Source organism: Erpetoichthys calabaricus, chromosome 5 (genome assembly GCF_900747795.2).
Source record: "Erpetoichthys calabaricus chromosome 5, fErpCal1.3, whole genome shotgun sequence".
Lineage (NCBI taxonomy): Eukaryota > Metazoa > Chordata > Cladistia > Polypteriformes > Polypteridae > Erpetoichthys > Erpetoichthys calabaricus.
The window spans coordinates 250066104-250084895 of NC_041398.2; the positions used below are offsets into that span (position 1 = coordinate 250066104).

Sequence of the window (18792 nt, forward strand, 5' to 3'; positions counted from 1 at the left end):
CTGCGTCTCTGTTAATACAACATGCTTCCACTAGGCAGACAGAACTGTATTTGTCCCCTGGGGGAAATTTGACAAAAAAAGTGCCTTAGGACGCACATCTTGGGCTGTCAAGTCCCAGGCGCCAGCAGGCCGCCCTCGATAGGTAGATAGATTCAGGGCCGTCTTAACGCATGGGCATGCTGGGCAGTTGCCCGGGGTCCCCATGCTAATCTATGTGTGTTGTGACTTGCTGAGTGGTTGTGTAGGTAGGGGTCCCAGTGCACTGCTTTGCCCAGGGGGGTCAGTAATGCTGTTAAGACGGCCCTGGATAGATTGGTACAAATGTGGACAAATTAAGAAAATGTAGAACCCACAATTGTCTGTGAAATAACTTGAAACTGACAAAAGTCATTGGCACCCATCGTTGTTTATTCTGTATTTAACAAAAATCAGACTTGGCTTCAGAGTTTTGATTCCACAGGATATTGCAAATAATAAACCAAAATGGTGTGGACAAATGACAAGACCCATAGGCCGGGTTTATACTTCACACGACGCATGTTCCAGCAGACGCTCCTGCTCCACAAGCATTTTACTGTTTATATTTGCATGTGTACTTTACGTAAATCAGGAGGAATCCACCAGGTGGCAGTGCAAGAAACAGTGCATCCGGAAAGTATTCCCAGCGCTTCATCACTTTTTCCACATTTTGTTATGTTACAGCCTTATTCCAAAATGAATTAATTTTTTTCCTCAGAATTCTACACACAACACCCATAATGACAACATGAAAAAAGTTTACTTGAGATTTTTGCAAATTTATTAAAAATAAAAAAACGGAGCAATCCCATGTCCATAAGTATTCACAGTCTTTGCTCAATACTTTGTCAATGCACCTTTGGCAGCAATTCCAGCCTCAAGTCTTGTTGAATATGATGCCACAAGCTTGGCACACCTATCCTTGGCCAGTTTTGCCCATTCCTCTTTGCAGCACCTCTCAAGCTCCATCAGGTCCCAGAGTCTGGAGGAAGCGTGAAGAGACACAGAATCCACGTTGCTTGAGGTCCAGCGTGAAGTGTCCAGTCAGTGATGATTTGGGGAGCCACATCCTCAGCTGGTGTTGGCCCACTCTGTTTTATCAAGTCCAAAGTCAGCACAGCCAGACGTCTACCAGGACATTTTAGAGCACTTCATGTGTCCCTGTGCTGACGAGCTTTATGGAGACACTGATTTCATTATCCAGCAGGACTTGGCACCTACACACACTGCCAAAAGAACCAATATCTGGTTTAATGACCGTGGTGTGATTCACTGTGCTTGATTGGTCAGCAAACTCACCTGACCTAAACTCAATAGGGAATCTAAGAGGAAGATGAGAGACACCAGAGCCAACAATGCAGACGAGCTGAAGGCCGCGATCAAAGCATCCTGGGCCTCCATAACATGCTGATCGCCTCCATGCCACGCTGCACTCATGCAAAAGGAGCCCCGAGCGAGTATCGAGTGCCTACATGGACGGACTCTTCAGTAGGCCAACATTTGTGTATTCATTTTTTTTTTTTATTGGTCTTATGTAATAATCTCATTTTCTGAGATAACTGAATTTTGAATTTTCATTACCTGAAGCCTATAATCCGTAAAATGAAAAGAAATAAATGCTTAAAATATATCACTCTGTGTGTAATGTATTATATTAAAAGAAATCTTGGGTCGAGATGTGACCTTCTCGGAAAGACACTTGTATGTCACGCGATAAAGAGATTTAAGCGGGGCCGGAAATAAAGGACAAAGTAGAACGTCATAAAGAATTCAAAAATGTTGGCGCGATACACCGGCAGAGCAGGTTAGAGATAATGGAAGTACGAAAATTTGAAAGTCTCCAAAAAATGATAGTAAAGATCGGATTAGCGCAAACAAATGGAAATTATTACTCAGTAAAATAACGAAACAGCGAAAAAAGATTGAATATATTGTTTGGATTTAAATTTTAAGTCAGAGACTTGTAGATTGTCTAATTCGTCTAATGGAAGTACGAAAATTCGAAAGTCTCACACAAAAGGGATAGTGAAGATCACAATAGCGCTAAGAAACAGAAATTATTACTCAGTGATCAGATATATTGTTCGGATTTAAACTTTAAGTCGGAGACTTGTAGATCGTCTAATTTGTGTTGCCAGCAACAAATAAAAGATTCCAGAAACGTCGGCGTGGTATGAAGTCCTGTGAGACGGAGACTTTGAACATGAGATCCTTACACGTCACGCCCTACTTACAGCTATTTTCAAACAAGACCACCGTCGCATCATCTCACCTCTCAGTCGTGTCAATGTTTGTCTCAGACACGGTTCATGTGCTCTCAGCTCTTAGAAATTTGATCAGGACAATAATTTTATACGTTCTTGATGACACGTCAACGACTAAGTGAAGAAAAAAGAGCAGGGACAAACATTCGAGAAAGTCGTTTTATTTATTAGAGAGAAAGAAACGAAATTCACTCACGGGCAGTTATAGGTTGCGTTGTCATGATGTAAGTCCAAACACGGAATCAAAATTCAATGCGATCTTGAAGAAAAGTTCATTCCAAATATCGTGTATACTAAAATTTTAAAGTAAAAGTGAAAATAACGCATATGTAACAATTCCCATGAAAATAACAATCTCTTTAAATTGTGTATCCGGTTAACCAAACCTGTTTGTGGGCAAGCAAAGCGAGCAGAGGGCAGAGCCCCCTAATCAATCTCTATCATATAGGAGTTTCACTTTTTGAATTGAATTACTGAAATAAATTAACTTTTCGATGATATTCTGATTTATTGAGACACACCTGTATGTCACAGTTTTTAAAGTAAATGAGTCCACTTTTGGTCGCAGGTGCAACATTAATGGAGTCAATTCTCAACTTCCATGGGGATAACGGCACTAGAAAATGGTGCAGAAGTCAAAGACGTGAATGTGAATACATGGGACCTTTTGGAAACCATGAAAAACTAATCCTTACAGAGAGATTGTACAAATGGAAACATTTCTGATGATATTCAGTTTTTATTACGCAGTAAACACCCCATGATATGCTGTCTACAAAACACCACTGGCAGTGCGCTTGTCATTCCCTGGGATTCTGTGACCTTCTTGTGTGAACATCTCAGTCATTGTACCTGCTATAGTGACAGCTGTGTGTGACAACAGGCCTCATGGATTCACTTTGGTTTGGTTTTATTCTTTTAATGGTTTGGTTGCTGCGCTCATTATGACACTATTGACTTCTATGTGGGAATTTACAGATGTGGACAAACGTGTTGAAAAACGAAGACCCTCACAATTGTCTCCGAAATAATTTAAAAACTGACCAACGTCATTGGCAGCCATCATTGTTTATTCCTGCATTTAACAAAAATCAAACTTTGCTTTTGAGTTTGCATTCAACAGAATATTTCAGATGACAACACAGACACAAGTGATGGGACCCTTCACCGAATATTTGGTTACACAACCAGGAGAGACGCAGTGGCCAGGCCAGGACTTGAACCCGAGGCTCTGAGTCTCCACAACACACAAACTGGAAAACAAAGACATTGCCGGGCGTGAGGCCTGCTTTGAGTGAACGCGTTTATTCAGTTTGTCCTAACAGTAGGCTTGAATTTTTATATCAAAATCAGTACAAAAAAAAACTTCATTTTTAAAGGTTGATAAGCTATGTACAGGAGAGGCTGGGGATGTTTAAAAAGCTGGAAAAAGTAAATTATAAATATTAATATATTCAAATACACAAGTGATTTGTCATGTAGTATTTATAAATTATGCATGAATAAAGTGCACAAGTAGGGAAAATAATGTAAATAAGTGATGATCTGCACACAGCAGCCTTTTTACTTCAAAACACAAAATGTTTGTACAGAATTTAAGAAGATTATGCCATAAATACATTAAGCAAGGTGACAGGATAGGGTGCAGAATGTTAAATGAATGTTAGACATTAGAGGACTTACTAAGGTGTGGTATATGTATGTTTGTGTGTGTGTTTATTTATATAGGGTTTTATATATATATATATATATATATATATATATATAATGTGTGTGTGTGTGTGTGTGTGTGTATATATATATATATATATATATATATATATATATTAGTATATATAATATTTTGATTACATTTCTTGTAGGGCGGCATGGTGGTGCAGTGGTAGCACTGCTGCCTCACAGTTAGGAGACCCGTCTGGGTTCACTTCCCGGGTCCTCCCTGCGTGGAGTTTGCATGTTCTCCCCGTGTCTGCATGGGTTTCCTCTCACAGTCCAAAGACATGCAGGTGAGGTGCATTGGAGATCCTAAATTGTGTGTGTGTGCCCTGCGGTGGGCTGGCACCCTGCCCAGGATTGGTTCCTGCCTTGTGCCCTGTGTTGGCTGGGATTGGCTCCAGCAGACACCTGTGACCCTGTAGTTAGGATATAGTGGGTTGGATAATGGAGGGATGGATGGACATTTCTTGTATATTTTGTTCAAAGCTGCAAACCAAAAGTTTTCTGGTTCTGCTCTTCTGGGGGAAGAAACTGCTAAGAGAGAAGTGGGCAGGAGGTGGCGCTGCAGAGCAGTCCCAGCTAATTAGCTGTTCTAATGCAGCAGTGGGCAACTCTGTGGGCATTTATCACCATTTGGCCAGTGGTACCCTGGCGTCCTCTCCAACAGCTGGGTCCTGCCACCTACAGTGCATCCAGAAAGTATTCCCAGCGCTTCATCACTTTTTCCACATTTTGTTATGTTACAGCCTTATTCCAAAATGGATTAAATTCGTTTTTTTCCTCAGAATTCTACACACAACACCCCATAATGACCATGTGAAAAAAGTTTACTTGAGATTTTTGCAAATTTATTAAAAATAAAAAAACTGAGAAATCCCATGTCCATAAGTATTCACAGCCTTTGCCATGAAGCTCCAAACTGAGCTCAGGTGCCTCCTGTTTCTCTGATCATCCTTGAGATGTTTCTGCAGCTTCATTGGAGTCCACCTTGTGGTAAATTCAGTTGACTGGACCTGATTTGGAAAGGCACACACCTGTCTATAGAAGGTCCCACAGTTGACAGTTCATGTCAGAGCACAAACCAAGCATGAAGTCAAAGGAATTGTCTGTAGACCTCCGAGACAGGATTGTCTCGAGGCACAAATCTGGGGAAGGTTACAGAAACATTTCTGCTGCTTTGAAGGTCCCAATGAGCACAGTGGCCTCCATCATCCGTAAGTGGAAGAAGTTCGAAACCACCAGGACTCTTCCTAGAGCTGGCCGGCCATCTAAAGTGAGCGATCGGGGGAGAAGGGTCTTAGTCAGGGAGGTGACCAAGAACCCGATGGTCACTCTGTCAGAGCTCCAGAGGTCCTCTGTGGAGAGAGGAGAACCTTCTAGAAGGACAACCATCTCTGCAGCAATCCACCAATCAGGCCTGCATGGTAGAGTGGCCAGACGGAAGCCACTCCTTAGTAAAAGGCACATGGCAGCCCGCCTGGAGTTTGCCAAAAGGAACCTGAAGGACTCTCAGACCATGAGAAAGGAAATTCTCTGGTCTGATGAGACAAAGATTGAACTCTTTGGTGTGAATGCCAGGCGTCACATTTGGAGGAAACCAGGCACCACTCATCACCAGGCCAATACCATCCCTACAGTGAAGCATGGTGGTGGCAGCATCATGCTGTGGGGACTGGGAGACTAGTCAGGATAAAGGGAAAGATGACTGCAGCAACGTACAGAGACATCCTGGATGAAAACCTGCTCCAGAGCGCTCTTGACCTCAGAGTGGGGCGACGGTTCATCTTTCAGCAGGACAACGACCCTAAGCACACAGCCAAGATATCAAAGGAGTGGCTTCAGGACAACTCTGTGAATGTCCTTGAGTGGCCCAGCCAGAGCCCAGACTTGAATCCGATTGAACATCTCTGGAGAGATCTTAAAATGGCTGTGCACCGACGCTTCCCATCCAACCTGGTGGAGCTTGAGAGGTGCTGCAAAGAGGAATGGGCCAAACTGGCCAAGGATAGGTGTGCCAAGCTGGTGGCATCATATTCAAAAAGACTTGATGCTGGAATTGCTGCCAAAGGGGCATCGACAAAGTATTGAGCAAAGGCTGTGAATACTTATCTACATGGGATTTCTCAATTCTTTTATTTTTAATAAATTTGCAAAAACCTCAAGTAAACTTTTTTCACGTTGTCATTATGGGGTGTTGTGTGTAGAATTCTGTGGAAAAAAATGAATTGAATCCATTTTGGAATAAGGCTGTAAGATAACAAAATGTGGAAAAAGTGATGAAGCGGTGGGAATACTTTCCAGATGCAGTGTATGTGGCAGGACCCAGCTGTTGGAGAGGATGCCAGGGTACCACTGGCCAAATGGTGATAAATGTATTTTTCATTCCAACAGGTGGTGCATCACAAACATTTGTAGTGATGAACTGCATTACTGCAAATGTTTAATGTGTGCCACCTGTTGGAATGACAAATGCAATGCATTTTATTACTGCGAATGTTTGTTGGAATGACAAGAGACATTGCAACTGAATGGACACACTGGAAAACTGACCAAGGGTCCAGCTTTTATACTCGAGACCCTCATTCTTTGGTTAAGAGCTCTGAAGTAATACCCCCAATCCCCCCCTTCATTCATTGCTCAAGGAACATCTCAGTAGAACGGGATGCACTTGAGCCAAAGTGGAGGGTCTGAAAACTTACATCAGTGTGATATTTGCTAATTTATAACAAACAAAAAAATTGAAAAGTGTGTGAAGTGTCCCCTTTCACTTTGTCATTCCGCAGTAAGGGTGCGGTGTTTGTACGTTTGTATTCCAGAGCAGCAGCCATTATGCACAGAGTTAGCTTACTGGTCATCAATATTGATGGATTTTTGGAGCAGTGGGCACACACTGACACCCCTCAAAGCCAGTCTGGTCCTGTGAGGGGCTGTGTTGGTGTTGACGTGAACCCGAGCTGCTTCTCCGAGGGCCGGCGTTACTTTATGTAACGAAACAAAAAAATGAGACGGTTACCAAGACATGCTGCATTTAGATGGACCTCCTGGTGTGGCTCTGCATGCTGTGTGTTCCACAGTTGGAGAATATTTAAGGTTGATATCGGTACTGAAGACGCAGGTCAGACATGGACCTCCGATCACAGACCCCGCTTCTGCAGTCTAATACCAAAATGGGACCCCCATTATTAATACATTTATAAAGCTTATGTACGCAAATACAGTGGAACCGCGGGTCACGACTGTAATTCGTTCCAAAACTCCGGTCGCAACCCAATTTGGTCGTGACCCGAAGTGATTTCCCCCATAGGATTGTATGTAAAATCAATCCGTTCCGGACCGCATGAGCTGAATGTAAATATATATATATATATATATATACAGTACGCACGCTCGCCGCACAGGGAGAGACTGAACACGTGTGCAAATCATCGACGCGTATGAACCAGAAGGGACACTGGCTTGTCCGTCACCCAAGTGTGTGGTGCAACAGATTGGTGAACTTTTTGGTTGTAGCCCGATTTGTACGTGGTCCGAGACGTTCGTGACCCGAGGTTCCACTGTACCAGGATTTATAAAAGAGGGGGGGAGCATGTCTCATTTATGGCAACCCTGCCACACAACATTTTGGAGAAACTGGGAAATAGCGACACCTGTGGTCAAGCAGGGAAATGCAGCCAAGCCAGCTCAGTCCAGTTCAGGGTCTCCTGGTGCTGAAGCCCAGTAATAGCAGACACAAGGCAGCGGGGAACCACCCTGGAAGGGACACCAGTCCACCACAGACGGGCGTGAAATTCATTGGAAAATGAGAAAAGAACGTTAGTGCAAATGATGGGTGATAATGTGGCCACAACTTCAGGGGACCTCCACATCGAGGAGATGGTGAAACTTTGTGTGTAGTGAGTTAGAGCAGAAAGGTCACAACAACAAAGAAAAGAAGGACCCCCACACCCCCAGTAGTCCTCAGCTCTTCTTCTTCTACTTCTTTGTTGGATGCTGATTGTCTTCACAACACCAGCAACTCTGGTCAGCAGTTAAAACAGAAGGTCAATTTCTGGGGATTGAGAAACACAAATTGGTATCAAGTTTGACTTTCCAAAGAGAGTGGATACTCTGCTCAAGTTTTAAAGAGAGAATCCCACTGCTGCCACCAATCTAGATGTCTTCCTTCATTTTTAATTGTCCTTTCTAACATTGGTGGGCTGTGACAGGACTGTTCTAGTGTCCTTTAGTACCCACTCAGATGCCAGTCTGCTCCCGACCAAACCCACGTGGTGTGCTGCCTTTTAATATGCCAGACTAAAATCACTTTGTTAGCTTACCATTCCTTGTGCCAAAACATGAACACCACTCCTTGAGAGACACCCGTCTGTCCCGGTTCAGGTCACACTCTCTGAAGAAGCGGGAGGTGCAGTGGTCCATGGGTATCAGCGAGGTGCGAAGGGGGGCCAGCTCAGAGTGACTCAGGTAGCTGTGAGGGGGAGACAATTTCAAGATGTTTGGTCAGTTTGGAGCTCACAGGACTTCAGGAATTGAGTGAGAACCTCAAAAACTGAGTAGAGGAAGGGCAGGCTCTTGGGCACAGCCCCGCTTATTTCAATCCTTCCCTTTCTATAATTTGGGGTCTCAAGTGTCTACCTTCTGAAGGTGGAGCTACTCCATGTGGGGACTAAACCATCCCTGTTGGTTCCTCCAACCCCAGAACTGCATTGGCATGTCCGTCTGAACAGAATCAGTGGAGGGGAACATTTATGTTTGGCATGTGGCTTGTGCCCTAGTGGGACGGGGAGGATTTAGTGGTAGAAACTGATTTGGACAAATGCCAGGCTGGTTTTTGTGGTGGGACTGTGCAGTCAGGTGTATTTGGACTACTCACTCATTTTTCATTTTTAGGGTTTTTGTGCTGTAAATACAACACAAACATGGCATCTGACATGACCAGGATGATTTATAGAGGCCATTGAACCAAAATGGGTTATCCCCTGATGCAAAGTTCAAATGTGGAGCAGATCCACATCATCTTCGCATTTCCACCACCACCTCCAGAGAGTCTTAGCAGAACTCGGACTGCCTGCTGTCCCCACCTTATGCCCCTGTTGGCATGAGGACTCCTGCCTCCATGTTACTGGCGAGAACATCTAAAAATACTGATAAGCACCAATTGGGTTAAACAAAAATGTCACCTGCCCTGGCATGGCACCCACCAGTTCTGATGATCACTGGAGTATTCTGATCTCCTAAAGGCCAGTGCCCGGCTGTGCCACGCGGTACCCAGTTTGCACTCTTAATCGTGAAAGTGGCACACCTGATGGTTTCTCACGTCCCCGTTCTCTTGCTTACCCATCTGCAGGCTTCTGGTCGAGTTGTCCAAACTGCCAGTGGACTGGATAGACGTGCATCAGGTAGTTGGTCTCAAAGGTGCTCCTCCGCCAGCTGGAGGTGTACGTGCCCACTTTGAGTTGCCTCTGGAGGTCATAGATTTTTTTAACCTAGGAATTAATTTTGTTAGATTAAGTAAAGTTTATTAATCTCGAGGGGAAATTTACATCTTTGACTTTTTTGGCATCATACAGAAACTACGTAAACCCTACAGAAGTACAGTGGGCTCACTCACTCATGTGGACCCCCACTGGCTACTTGGCACTTTCAGAATTCAACAGAGTCCCACCTGATTGGTCAGAGCACAGATAGACTACCTTAATCTGAGCGCCCAAACACTGCAGCCTCCTTGGAGCTCCACAATCCTGGCTTGAAATCTGAACATCTGGGTGTAGTTTGCATGTTCTTCCTCTGTGACTGTGGCCTTCCTGTTCATACTGTACATTCCAAACATGCGTAGGTCATCTCTGAACTTCACCCAGTGAGAAAGTTTGTGTGTTTGAGAGGCGTCTCCAGCTGTGCTCCTGCTTTGTGCTAAATGGGCCTAAAATGGGGTCCAGCTCTCTGTGACTTAAAGTGGGAGAAGTGCTGAGGGTTTGGGGCGGCCAGTGACCCCTCCATGACTGCAGCTTTACCTGCCCGACGTTTGTGAGGAGAAATGGGGCGGGGCTTTGTGATCATTTAAAAGTGGGTTGTGGCTTCATACCTGCTAAGAAAATGGGGCGTGGCTTTTTTCTTTATTAGGAAATGCAAAGTACTTTAATGATGAATATTTAAAAATGGGGTGTGGCTTTATTAGGAAATGCAAAGTACTTTAATGATGAATATTTAAAAATGGGGTGTGGCTTTATTAGGAAATGCAGAGTACTTTAATGATGAATATTTAAAACTGGGGTGTGGCTTTGTGAGACTAAGCATGGGTGTGACAGGATGTATATTTTAAAATGGGTTGTGGCTTTTTTAGGAAATGCAGAGTACTTTATGATGAATATTTAAAACAGGGGTGTGGCTTTATTAGGAAATGCAGAGTACTTTATGATGAATATTTAAAACAGGGGTGTGGCTTTATTCTTAGGAAATGCAGAGTGACATTATGATGAATATTTAAAACAGGGGTGTGGCTTTATTAGGAAATTCAGAGTGACTTTATAATGAATATTTAAAACAGGGGTGTGGCTTTATTCTTAGGAAATGCAGAGTGACTTTATGATGAATATTTAAAACTGGGGTGTGGCTTTATTAGGAAATGCAGAGTACTTTGTGATGAATATTTAAAACAGAGGTGTGGCTTTATTAGGAAATGCAGAGTACTTTATGATGAATATTTAAAACAGGGGTGTGGCTTTATTAGGAAATGCAGAGTGACTTTATGATGAATATTTAAAACTGGGGTGTGGCTTTATTAGGAAATGCAGAGTGACTTTATGATGAATATTTAAAACTGGGGTGTGGCTTTGTGAGACTAAGCATGGATGTGACAGGATGTATACTTTAAAATGGGGTGTGGCTTTACAAAGGGGGCATGACTTTGTGACACTAAGCGTTGGTGACCACAAGTCCATTATAAAAGGGGTGAAACTTTGTGAAAGAAAACATGGCTGTGGCCACAAGTCTATTTTAATAGTGGATGTAACTGTATAATTGTCATTTTAAAGTGGGGTGTGGCCTTTTGATAATATGCTAAAGTATGGGCACATGCCAATTTAAAATGGGGCGTGGCTCTGTTACGCTAAGCATGAGCTCTGCCACATGTGCATGAAAACATGTGGCCTTATTAAGATTATTTAAAAAACGGATCATGGCCTTGTGAAATCAGCTGTTTAAAAATATGCTATGGCGTTTTGACTCTAATCATGTGCACAGTCACGTGTATTTTATAAAGTGGTTTGGCTTTGTGACACTAAAGCTACAAGTTTATTTTAAAATGAGCTGTGGCTTAATGATGATTATTTTTAAACTGGGTGTCTATTTGTGACACTAAGTGTGGGTGTGACAATATGTATTTTATAAAGGGGTGTGGTTTTATTATTATATTACATTAAAATGGGATGTGGCTTTGTCACATTATGCTATTGGGTGACCACATTTAAGTTTAAAATGGGGTGTGGTTTAATATGACTATTTTTAAATGAGGTGTGGTTTTATGATTATGTAAATAATGGCCATAAACCCCTGGCTTGTGTACAAAAGGGCAAACAACAAATTAGGATTTATGAACCATTCTGGTCAAAGCCCATTTGCACCTCTGGGTGAACAGACGTTGCTCCTAGTTGACTATCGCAGGTAGTTATTATCAGTAGGACTTGACAACCTATGGGGTGGGGGGTTTAGGGCCACCCTTGGTATTCAGAGTGAGCACCCCTTTATGTGTGTATACCACAGACTTTAAGGAGCGTGTGTATTTTTAGTTTCATAAACTGCGTCCCGTGGTTAACAGCACCCACTTGGTTTGATGACCAGGGTGGGTGCCCTCTGTGTCCTTGGTATCTCTCGTGCATGCACCCCTTAGCTTTCATAAATGGTGCTCCTCAGATGACAGCACACCAGGTGGGTCACCTAACAGATTGCCAAGCTCTACTTATGAAACAGAAATGAGACAACTACAAGAAAATGTTGAAAAGAGCAAAAAAATAAAAGTCCCGCAATCCAGAAGTCGTAACCCTGAAACAGTCATCCAAACAGTAAGAATTGGAAGGAAAACAGCACTGCTCATGAAGTCCACCATAAATGAATGATCTCCTGCTCCTGAGCCTTCTCAGCTCACTTACAGAGCCAGAAGGCGGGATCTGGACTGGTGATGTCATGGTGGCCCCGCCTCCTGTGAGCTCCACCCACAAAGAACAGCAGAACATTTAAAGAGACCGCACATACTCGTGGATAGGTCGGGACTTGATTTTACCGTATAAATTCTGGTATTTTATAATGTCGGCCGTATAAGTTGAATGCGGAAAACTCACGCCATTGGTCCAAGAGATTCCAATATGCTAATGCCCACCTGAGAGAGTCACCACGGAGCACACGGCCTTTATTTTTCTATGTATTGTGCCTACGTGACCATGCGGTAAAACCCGAACTATTCCGGAGGGACGTTTGTACTATTTTGTGTATCGTGTATCTCACACCCTTATACACTTTTATCGGAAGAGCATCCCTTATCTATGATGGAGTGTTTGATCAGAAGAAAATATGAAGCTGGTTTTAAATTAAACGTCATTGAAGTGGCAAAATAAATTGGGAACTGTGCTGCTGCAACAAAATTTGATGTGTCTGAGAAACTGATGAGAGTTTGGAGGAGGCCAGAAGATGTAAAAAAAAAAACAAATTAATTGTCGTGTTTTTGAACGGGCGTATAAGTCAGGGTCTGATTTTATGATCAATTTTTACAACGTATACGTGAGTATATACGGTAATTACAAACATAAAGACAAATAAAACTTCAGACTTGATAAACAGAAAACACACATAAATAGAGACTTACACATACTGTAACAGTGTTAACAAACGTTTACATCCATCTCCATTACAGTTACGTAGACAATGGAGAGGTTAGAATGGCGCTGCACTGCGCCCTGATCGTTAAACTTTATATCGTAATCCTAGTCGGCACTCACGATGATCCTTTGCTTCTTCGTCAGGAATCCCGGGTTTTTCAGGTCGTATTCATAGAGGTGCACCAGGACTTCTTTCAGCCAGTTCTTAATGTGCAGAGAGAACTGCGCCAGCTCATGGTCCTGGCATGGGGCAATGTCTGCAAGGAAGGACGAGAAGAGACCAGGAGACACAATGAAGTGCACAGCCAGCGGGTCGGCGGCCTCTTTTCTTTTGAAAGCATCAACCGCTGCCTACTGTGACCTTCCCAAACTGCTCAATAAAATGAAGATGTGAGAAGTAAGATGGGCGGCCGTGTGAAAGCCCTGACCTTCCCTACTCGCTCCTACACTGCGGGCTCTAATTTTAAAAAACAATCATTTGAAATGTATTTTGAGTGATGTCATGGATCATCTTGCCTTGTGTGGTATCAAAAGCCGGCTGTTAAACTGACCACTTGTCCCTGTTGACCCCATGGCTGTCCCTCACTCCAGGGAAGTCCAAATAAATTGTTAATTTTTGGAATTCTTCCTTATTTTCTTCTTAGATTTTCTCCTGTCATTTGTGTCTCACGTTTTGCAAGGCAGCCCTTAGGTTCATCTGATCATGTGACTGGAGAGGATGCAGAGTGGGCCAATCACGCTCTCTCTCTCTCGCAGATCATGACCCAACAGTTTGGACCACAGAGAGCGTGAGAGAGAGCAGCCCACTGAGAATCATCCCAGTAGACCCCAATGCCCAGTTTATCCCTGGTGTTAGTTAACTGGTGACTCCAAATTGTTCTGTGTGTACTGAAGGGTTGTCCCGGCCTTCTTGTACCCAAGACTGATGAACTGTTTCTGAAAATGTCATTCAAAGGGAACATTGGATGGACTCCAGTTTGGATAAATCAAAATGTGAGACAATCGATTTGTCAGGCCTCGTGCCACCCTGCTGTGAATGCCCTAAAACGGAAACTGATGTGAACTGTGCAGGAGGAATGTTAGGAAAGCTCTAATGTTTCTACTTCTTCATTTTAATAATGGTTGCTTTTCACCCATCCTCAAAATGAAGTAGAACCTAAATTAAAAAGTGAGGACCCCCCCCCCTAAGGACATCACCGACATTACCTGCCCCAACTTTTAAAACCCCAATGACTCAATTATAGAATTCCATTTTTCTCGTCTGGTTAGTGCAGGAATTTCGAGAACTTACACCGACAAGCACCGAGGTAGTCGAGATGAAGGCCTGGTCTTCTCTGAGCTCCTTCACTGAAGCACTTGGCTGTGAAGAGATGACAGGAGCTTTCATAGGTTTGGTTGTCTGTGCCGCACACCTGAAAGGAAAAGGCAATCAGCTGAACTGTCGGTCCGTAATGATGGTGGACAATTGAAACTCTCTGGGGCAGGCACACTTGGTCCATGATGACCACTCTGTAGGTGGTGCTAAGGACACACAGCGTGCCCAAAGATTACTGCGAGTTAGAGGTCAGAGGAAGGCAATAAATTGTGGTCAAAAGGAGTAGCAAGGGTCAAAAAGTACCAGAGACACATCGAGAATGAGAAACTGGGTTCAAGGAGCAAAACAAACTTGGAAATTGAAGCCAGAGACGGCTAAAACCAAAGCAACAAGCCTAGCACTGGAACTCAGTCTCATGAGAAACTCACTAAGGGTGACAGCAGAATTTTTATAACCCAGGATCTTCACCTGATTCCCCAACTAGTTCCTGAGGAGCAGTGGCTCTGCTCGGAGGTCTTTAATAATATTAATAATAATAATTCTTGACATTTACACAGCACTTTGTGCTCCACTCAGGGATAACCCGATCAATGATCTCCTTACTGCAGTGTTAAGTAGGGGTCTGACCACACACTGAAATTGACCAGCGCTTTACCAAAACTCACAAGCTCAGCTTGACCGGCGGGCTGTAGACACGTCGAGGGGTCCTGGCAGATGCACTTTGGTTTGTTATCTTTACTGACCGCACACACCTTCCCTCGTGGGCAGTGGTAGTTTTCACAGGGGTCTGAAATGAAGAAAAGAAACAAACAACAACAAAAGGCTGACAACTGGAGTGGAGTGGAGTGGAGTGGAGTGGAGTGCCGGCGTCTCATTACTGGGAGGTAGAGGATGGGGGCCAATAGAGACTGGAGACGAGGAAGGGAGTGAGGAGTGTAACTTTGAGTCGCCCCGTCGTTTTATTTTGTTTCTGTTCATTTGTAGTTTTGTGTTCTCGCCTTACGCAGGGCGAGTCAAAATTAGGTTAACGTTTGAATGGCGGAAACAAATTTATTCACAAAACATACTTCATACGTGCAAGATGATTTACGGGAACATCTCAATCTGTTTGCCATAATGTTCAACACAGAAAAGCCAACGAGCAACAGCACCGTGTAAAGCCCAGACTCATCAGATGATCCCACAATCCGAATTCTGTCCTGCAGGTCACCGATGTCACGAACATTCCTGCTATCCACGCGCTCCTTCAGCACACCCCATACCCAGAAATCACAGGGTGTCCAATCATGGCAATGGTTCACCATGACCTACCCATCGACTTGGAAAGGGGCAGTCGAGATAAAAAGAATCCATTAGGGTTAACATAATTGTGACTCACCCTGAATTAGGAAGGACACAAAAACCGGTCAATAACACGGGAGGAGGGTGAAGTTCTTGATGATAGCGCCAGGCATCACATGCCCACAAGTCTGCTGAGTGGCATTGGGCCGGGTTGATCAAGTCGTGTATATACATACAGTGCATCTGGAAAGTCTTCATAGTGCTTCATCACTTTGTCCACATTTTGTTATGTTACAGCCTTATTCCAAAATGGATTCAATTCACTTTTTTCCTCAGAATTCTGCACACAACACCCCATAATGACAACGTGAAAAAAGTTTACTTGAGGTTTTTGCAAATTTATTAAAAATAAAAAAACTGAGAAATCCCATGTCCATAAGTATTCACAGCCTTTGCTCAATACTTTGTCGATGCCCCTTTGGCAGCAATTCCAGCCTCAAGTCTTGTTGAATATGATGCCACAAGCTTGGCACACCTATCCTTGGCCAGTTTCACCCATTCCTCTTTGCAGCACCTCTCAAGCTCCATCAGGTTGGATGGGAAGCGTCGGTGCACAGCCATTTTAAGATCTCTCCAGAGATGTTCAATCAGATTCAAGTCTGGGCTCTGGCTGGGCCACTCAAGGACATTCACAGAGTTGTCCTGAAGCCTCTCCTTTGATGTCTTGGCTGTGTGCTTAGGGTCATTGTCCTGCTGAAAGATGAACCGTCGCCCCAGTCTGAGGTCAAGAGCGCTCTGGAGCAGGTTTTCATCCAGGATGTCTCTGTACATTGCTGCAGTCATCGTTCCCTTTATCCTGACTAGTCTCCCAGTTCCCCACAGCATGATGCTGCCACCACCATGCTTCACTGTAGGGATGGTATTGGCCTGGTGATGAGCGGTGCCTGGTTTCCTCCAAACGTGACGCCTGGCATTCACACCAAAGAGTTCAATCTTTGTCTCATCAGACCAGAGAATTTTCTTTCTCATGGTCTGAGAGTCCTTCAGGTGCCTTTTGGCAAACTCCAGGCGGGCTGCCATGTGCCTTTTTACTAAGGAGTGGCTTCCGTCTGGCCACTCTACCATACAGGCCTGATTGGTGGATTGCTGCAGAGATGGTTGTCCTTCTGGAAGGTTCTCCTCTCTCCACAGAGGACCTCTGGAGCTCTGACAGAGTGACCATCGGGTTCTTGGTCACCTCCCTTACTAAGGCCCTTCTCCCCCATCGCTCAGTTTAGATGGCTGGCCAGCTCTAGGAAGAGTCCTGGTGGTTTCGAACTTCTTCCACTTACAGATGATGGAGGCCACTGTGCTCATTGGGACCTTCAAAAGCAGCAGAAATTTTTCTGTAACCTTCCCCAGATTTGTGCCTCGAGACAATCCTGTCTCGGAGGTCTACAGACAATTCCTTTGACTTCATGCTTGGTTTGTGCTCTGACATGAACTGTCAACTGTGGGACCTTCTATAGACAGGTGTGTGCCTTTCCAAATCAGGTCCAGTCAACTGAATTTACCACAGGTGGACTCCAATGAAGCTGCAGAAACATCTCAAGGACGATCAGGGGAACAGGAGGCACCTGAGCTCAATTTGGAGCTTCATGGCAAAGGCTGTGAACACTTATGGACATGTGCTTTCTCAGTTTTATTATTTTTAATAAATTTGCAAAAACCTCAAGTAAACTTTTTTCACGTTGTCATTATGGGGTGTTGTGTGTAGAATTCTGAGGAAAAAAATGAATTGAATCCATTTTGGAATAAGGCTGTAACATAACGAAATGTGGAAAAAGTGATGAACCGCTGGGAATACTTTCTGGATGCACTGTATATCCAAAATCTGTGGTTTATCACAATTTGCGGTTGCTCTAGGAACGTATAACCCCCCCCCCCCCCTGAATTTTGTGGTGTGTACTGTATATCTATAACTCGAGAGAGAGAACCTCTTTGAAAGGAGATCACAGGGCTTGCACGTGACTAACGGCAATTTATTTATGTACAAGCTGGAAAAGTACATGAGATCACATTGAGCTTCAAGACGACATTAATGGAGTTGTTCCGACTGAACGGTCTGATTGTCCACCGAATGACACTGAACTGCTGAGCTGTCCGTGTGAAAGCGTTCGACAAATAAACGTCCTAAGCTTCGGCACCCGATGACTTCATTTAGTAGCCTCACCGTGCACCTGCACACGCCGCGCTATTCACCAGAAACCCTTCGGTTGGTAACGTCTCACCTCCCGTATTCGTCACATTTTTTGCACCCTGCGACTTTCTTTTGTTCCCAAAATTAAAACGGAGACTCGAGGGAAGACGATTTACTACCATGTTAGAAATCCAGGAAAAAAAAATATCTCGAGAGGCTCTGGACACGGAAACAAAAGATGAGCATGGACAATGCTCTCAGGAATGGAAGACGTGCCGGGACGAGTGGATTGCGTGTCAAGGAGAGCAGGTTGGCATTGACTGAAATGGAAATTGGTGTAAAGTTGTAGAGTCAGTAAGCGTTTGTAAGGATTTTAACAAGAATTTTGGGGTGTCCCGTGTATTTATCGTGTCATGTGAGATCCGTTTGGCCTTCATGGCATTGCTCTGAAGTTGAGGGCACTACTTACTGATAAACTCGTCGACTTGATACTCGTTGTTGTCATTGAAATACTGTTCCCAGGAGTCTCCGGGGGCGTCGTACTCTGGGGGGTTACTGTCCATTTTGAAGTCCTGGTCCTGTTGAACAGAAGGAGTAGAAAATAAATGTCATGGCCTGTCCATCTCAAACATCTACTAATGCGACAGAAGCTCACCACTTTAATCTTTGCAATTTCGAGTGACTCGGCCGTCTTCAGTAAATCGATGAGATCTCCATTTCTGTTCATAAATTCCCTTCTTTGGATTTCGGGTCGGAGTGACGGAGCGAGGCCTCTTCGTCTTCGTCTTCGCTGGACGACTCCTCCGGCTTCCACGCTCTCCGAGTCACCTCGAAGCGCTCGCCCCATTAAGAGCTCCTTTAGGGAAGGCAGCCCGCCCAGTTTCTCGATGTTGTTCCCGCTCGTGTTCCGTTTTTTGCGGGCGCTCCCGGTGGAACCGTTAATCGCTTGCTTTTCAAACGTGAGCTGCAATAAAACAAGTGTTTCTCGTTAATGGTTACTTCTAAAGCTGCGATTTAATACATGTCAGGCTGTTTAGTCCGCTACATCCTTAGATGAGTGATGACGTGAAGTTGACGCAGGTCTTTCCTCTTTTTTAATTGATCATTTTGTATAAGTGTGGTTGTTTGTGCTACCGGCGGACAAAATGAAAAATA

General features: G+C 44.1%; 2 protein-coding genes across 3 annotated transcripts in view; one reads left to right on the top strand and one right to left on the bottom strand.

Moving 5' to 3' along the window:
* Positions 1-18792, top strand: part of pkd2 (polycystic kidney disease 2) — a 913849-nt gene that overhangs the window by 526993 nt on the left and 368064 nt on the right. Inside the window, exon 16 of one of the 2 annotated variants that reach the window (XM_028802756.2) lies at positions 14036-14047. The exons of the other annotated variant lie outside the window; for it this stretch is intronic. The gene's annotated coding sequence lies outside the window, so the exon portion shown is untranslated. Of the gene's footprint in view, positions 1-14035; positions 14048-18792 lie in introns of those variants that run through there. 2 annotated transcript variants of the gene reach the window in all.
* Positions 7583-18792, bottom strand: part of LOC114652391 (uncharacterized) — a 29079-nt gene continuing 17869 nt past the window's right edge. The window contains exons 7-14 of the mRNA XM_028802771.2: positions 18293-18601; positions 18107-18215; positions 14843-14964; positions 14154-14274; positions 12983-13119; positions 9333-9481; positions 8315-8463; positions 7583-8046 (exon numbers count right to left, since the gene is read on the bottom strand). Of these exons, the coding sequence (XP_028658604.1) occupies positions 8027-8046; positions 8315-8463; positions 9333-9481; positions 12983-13119; positions 14154-14274; positions 14843-14964; positions 18107-18215; positions 18293-18601 (1116 nt within the window). The 3' untranslated portion in view covers positions 7583-8026. The remainder of the gene's footprint in view (positions 8047-8314; positions 8464-9332; positions 9482-12982; positions 13120-14153; positions 14275-14842; positions 14965-18106; positions 18216-18292; positions 18602-18792) is intronic.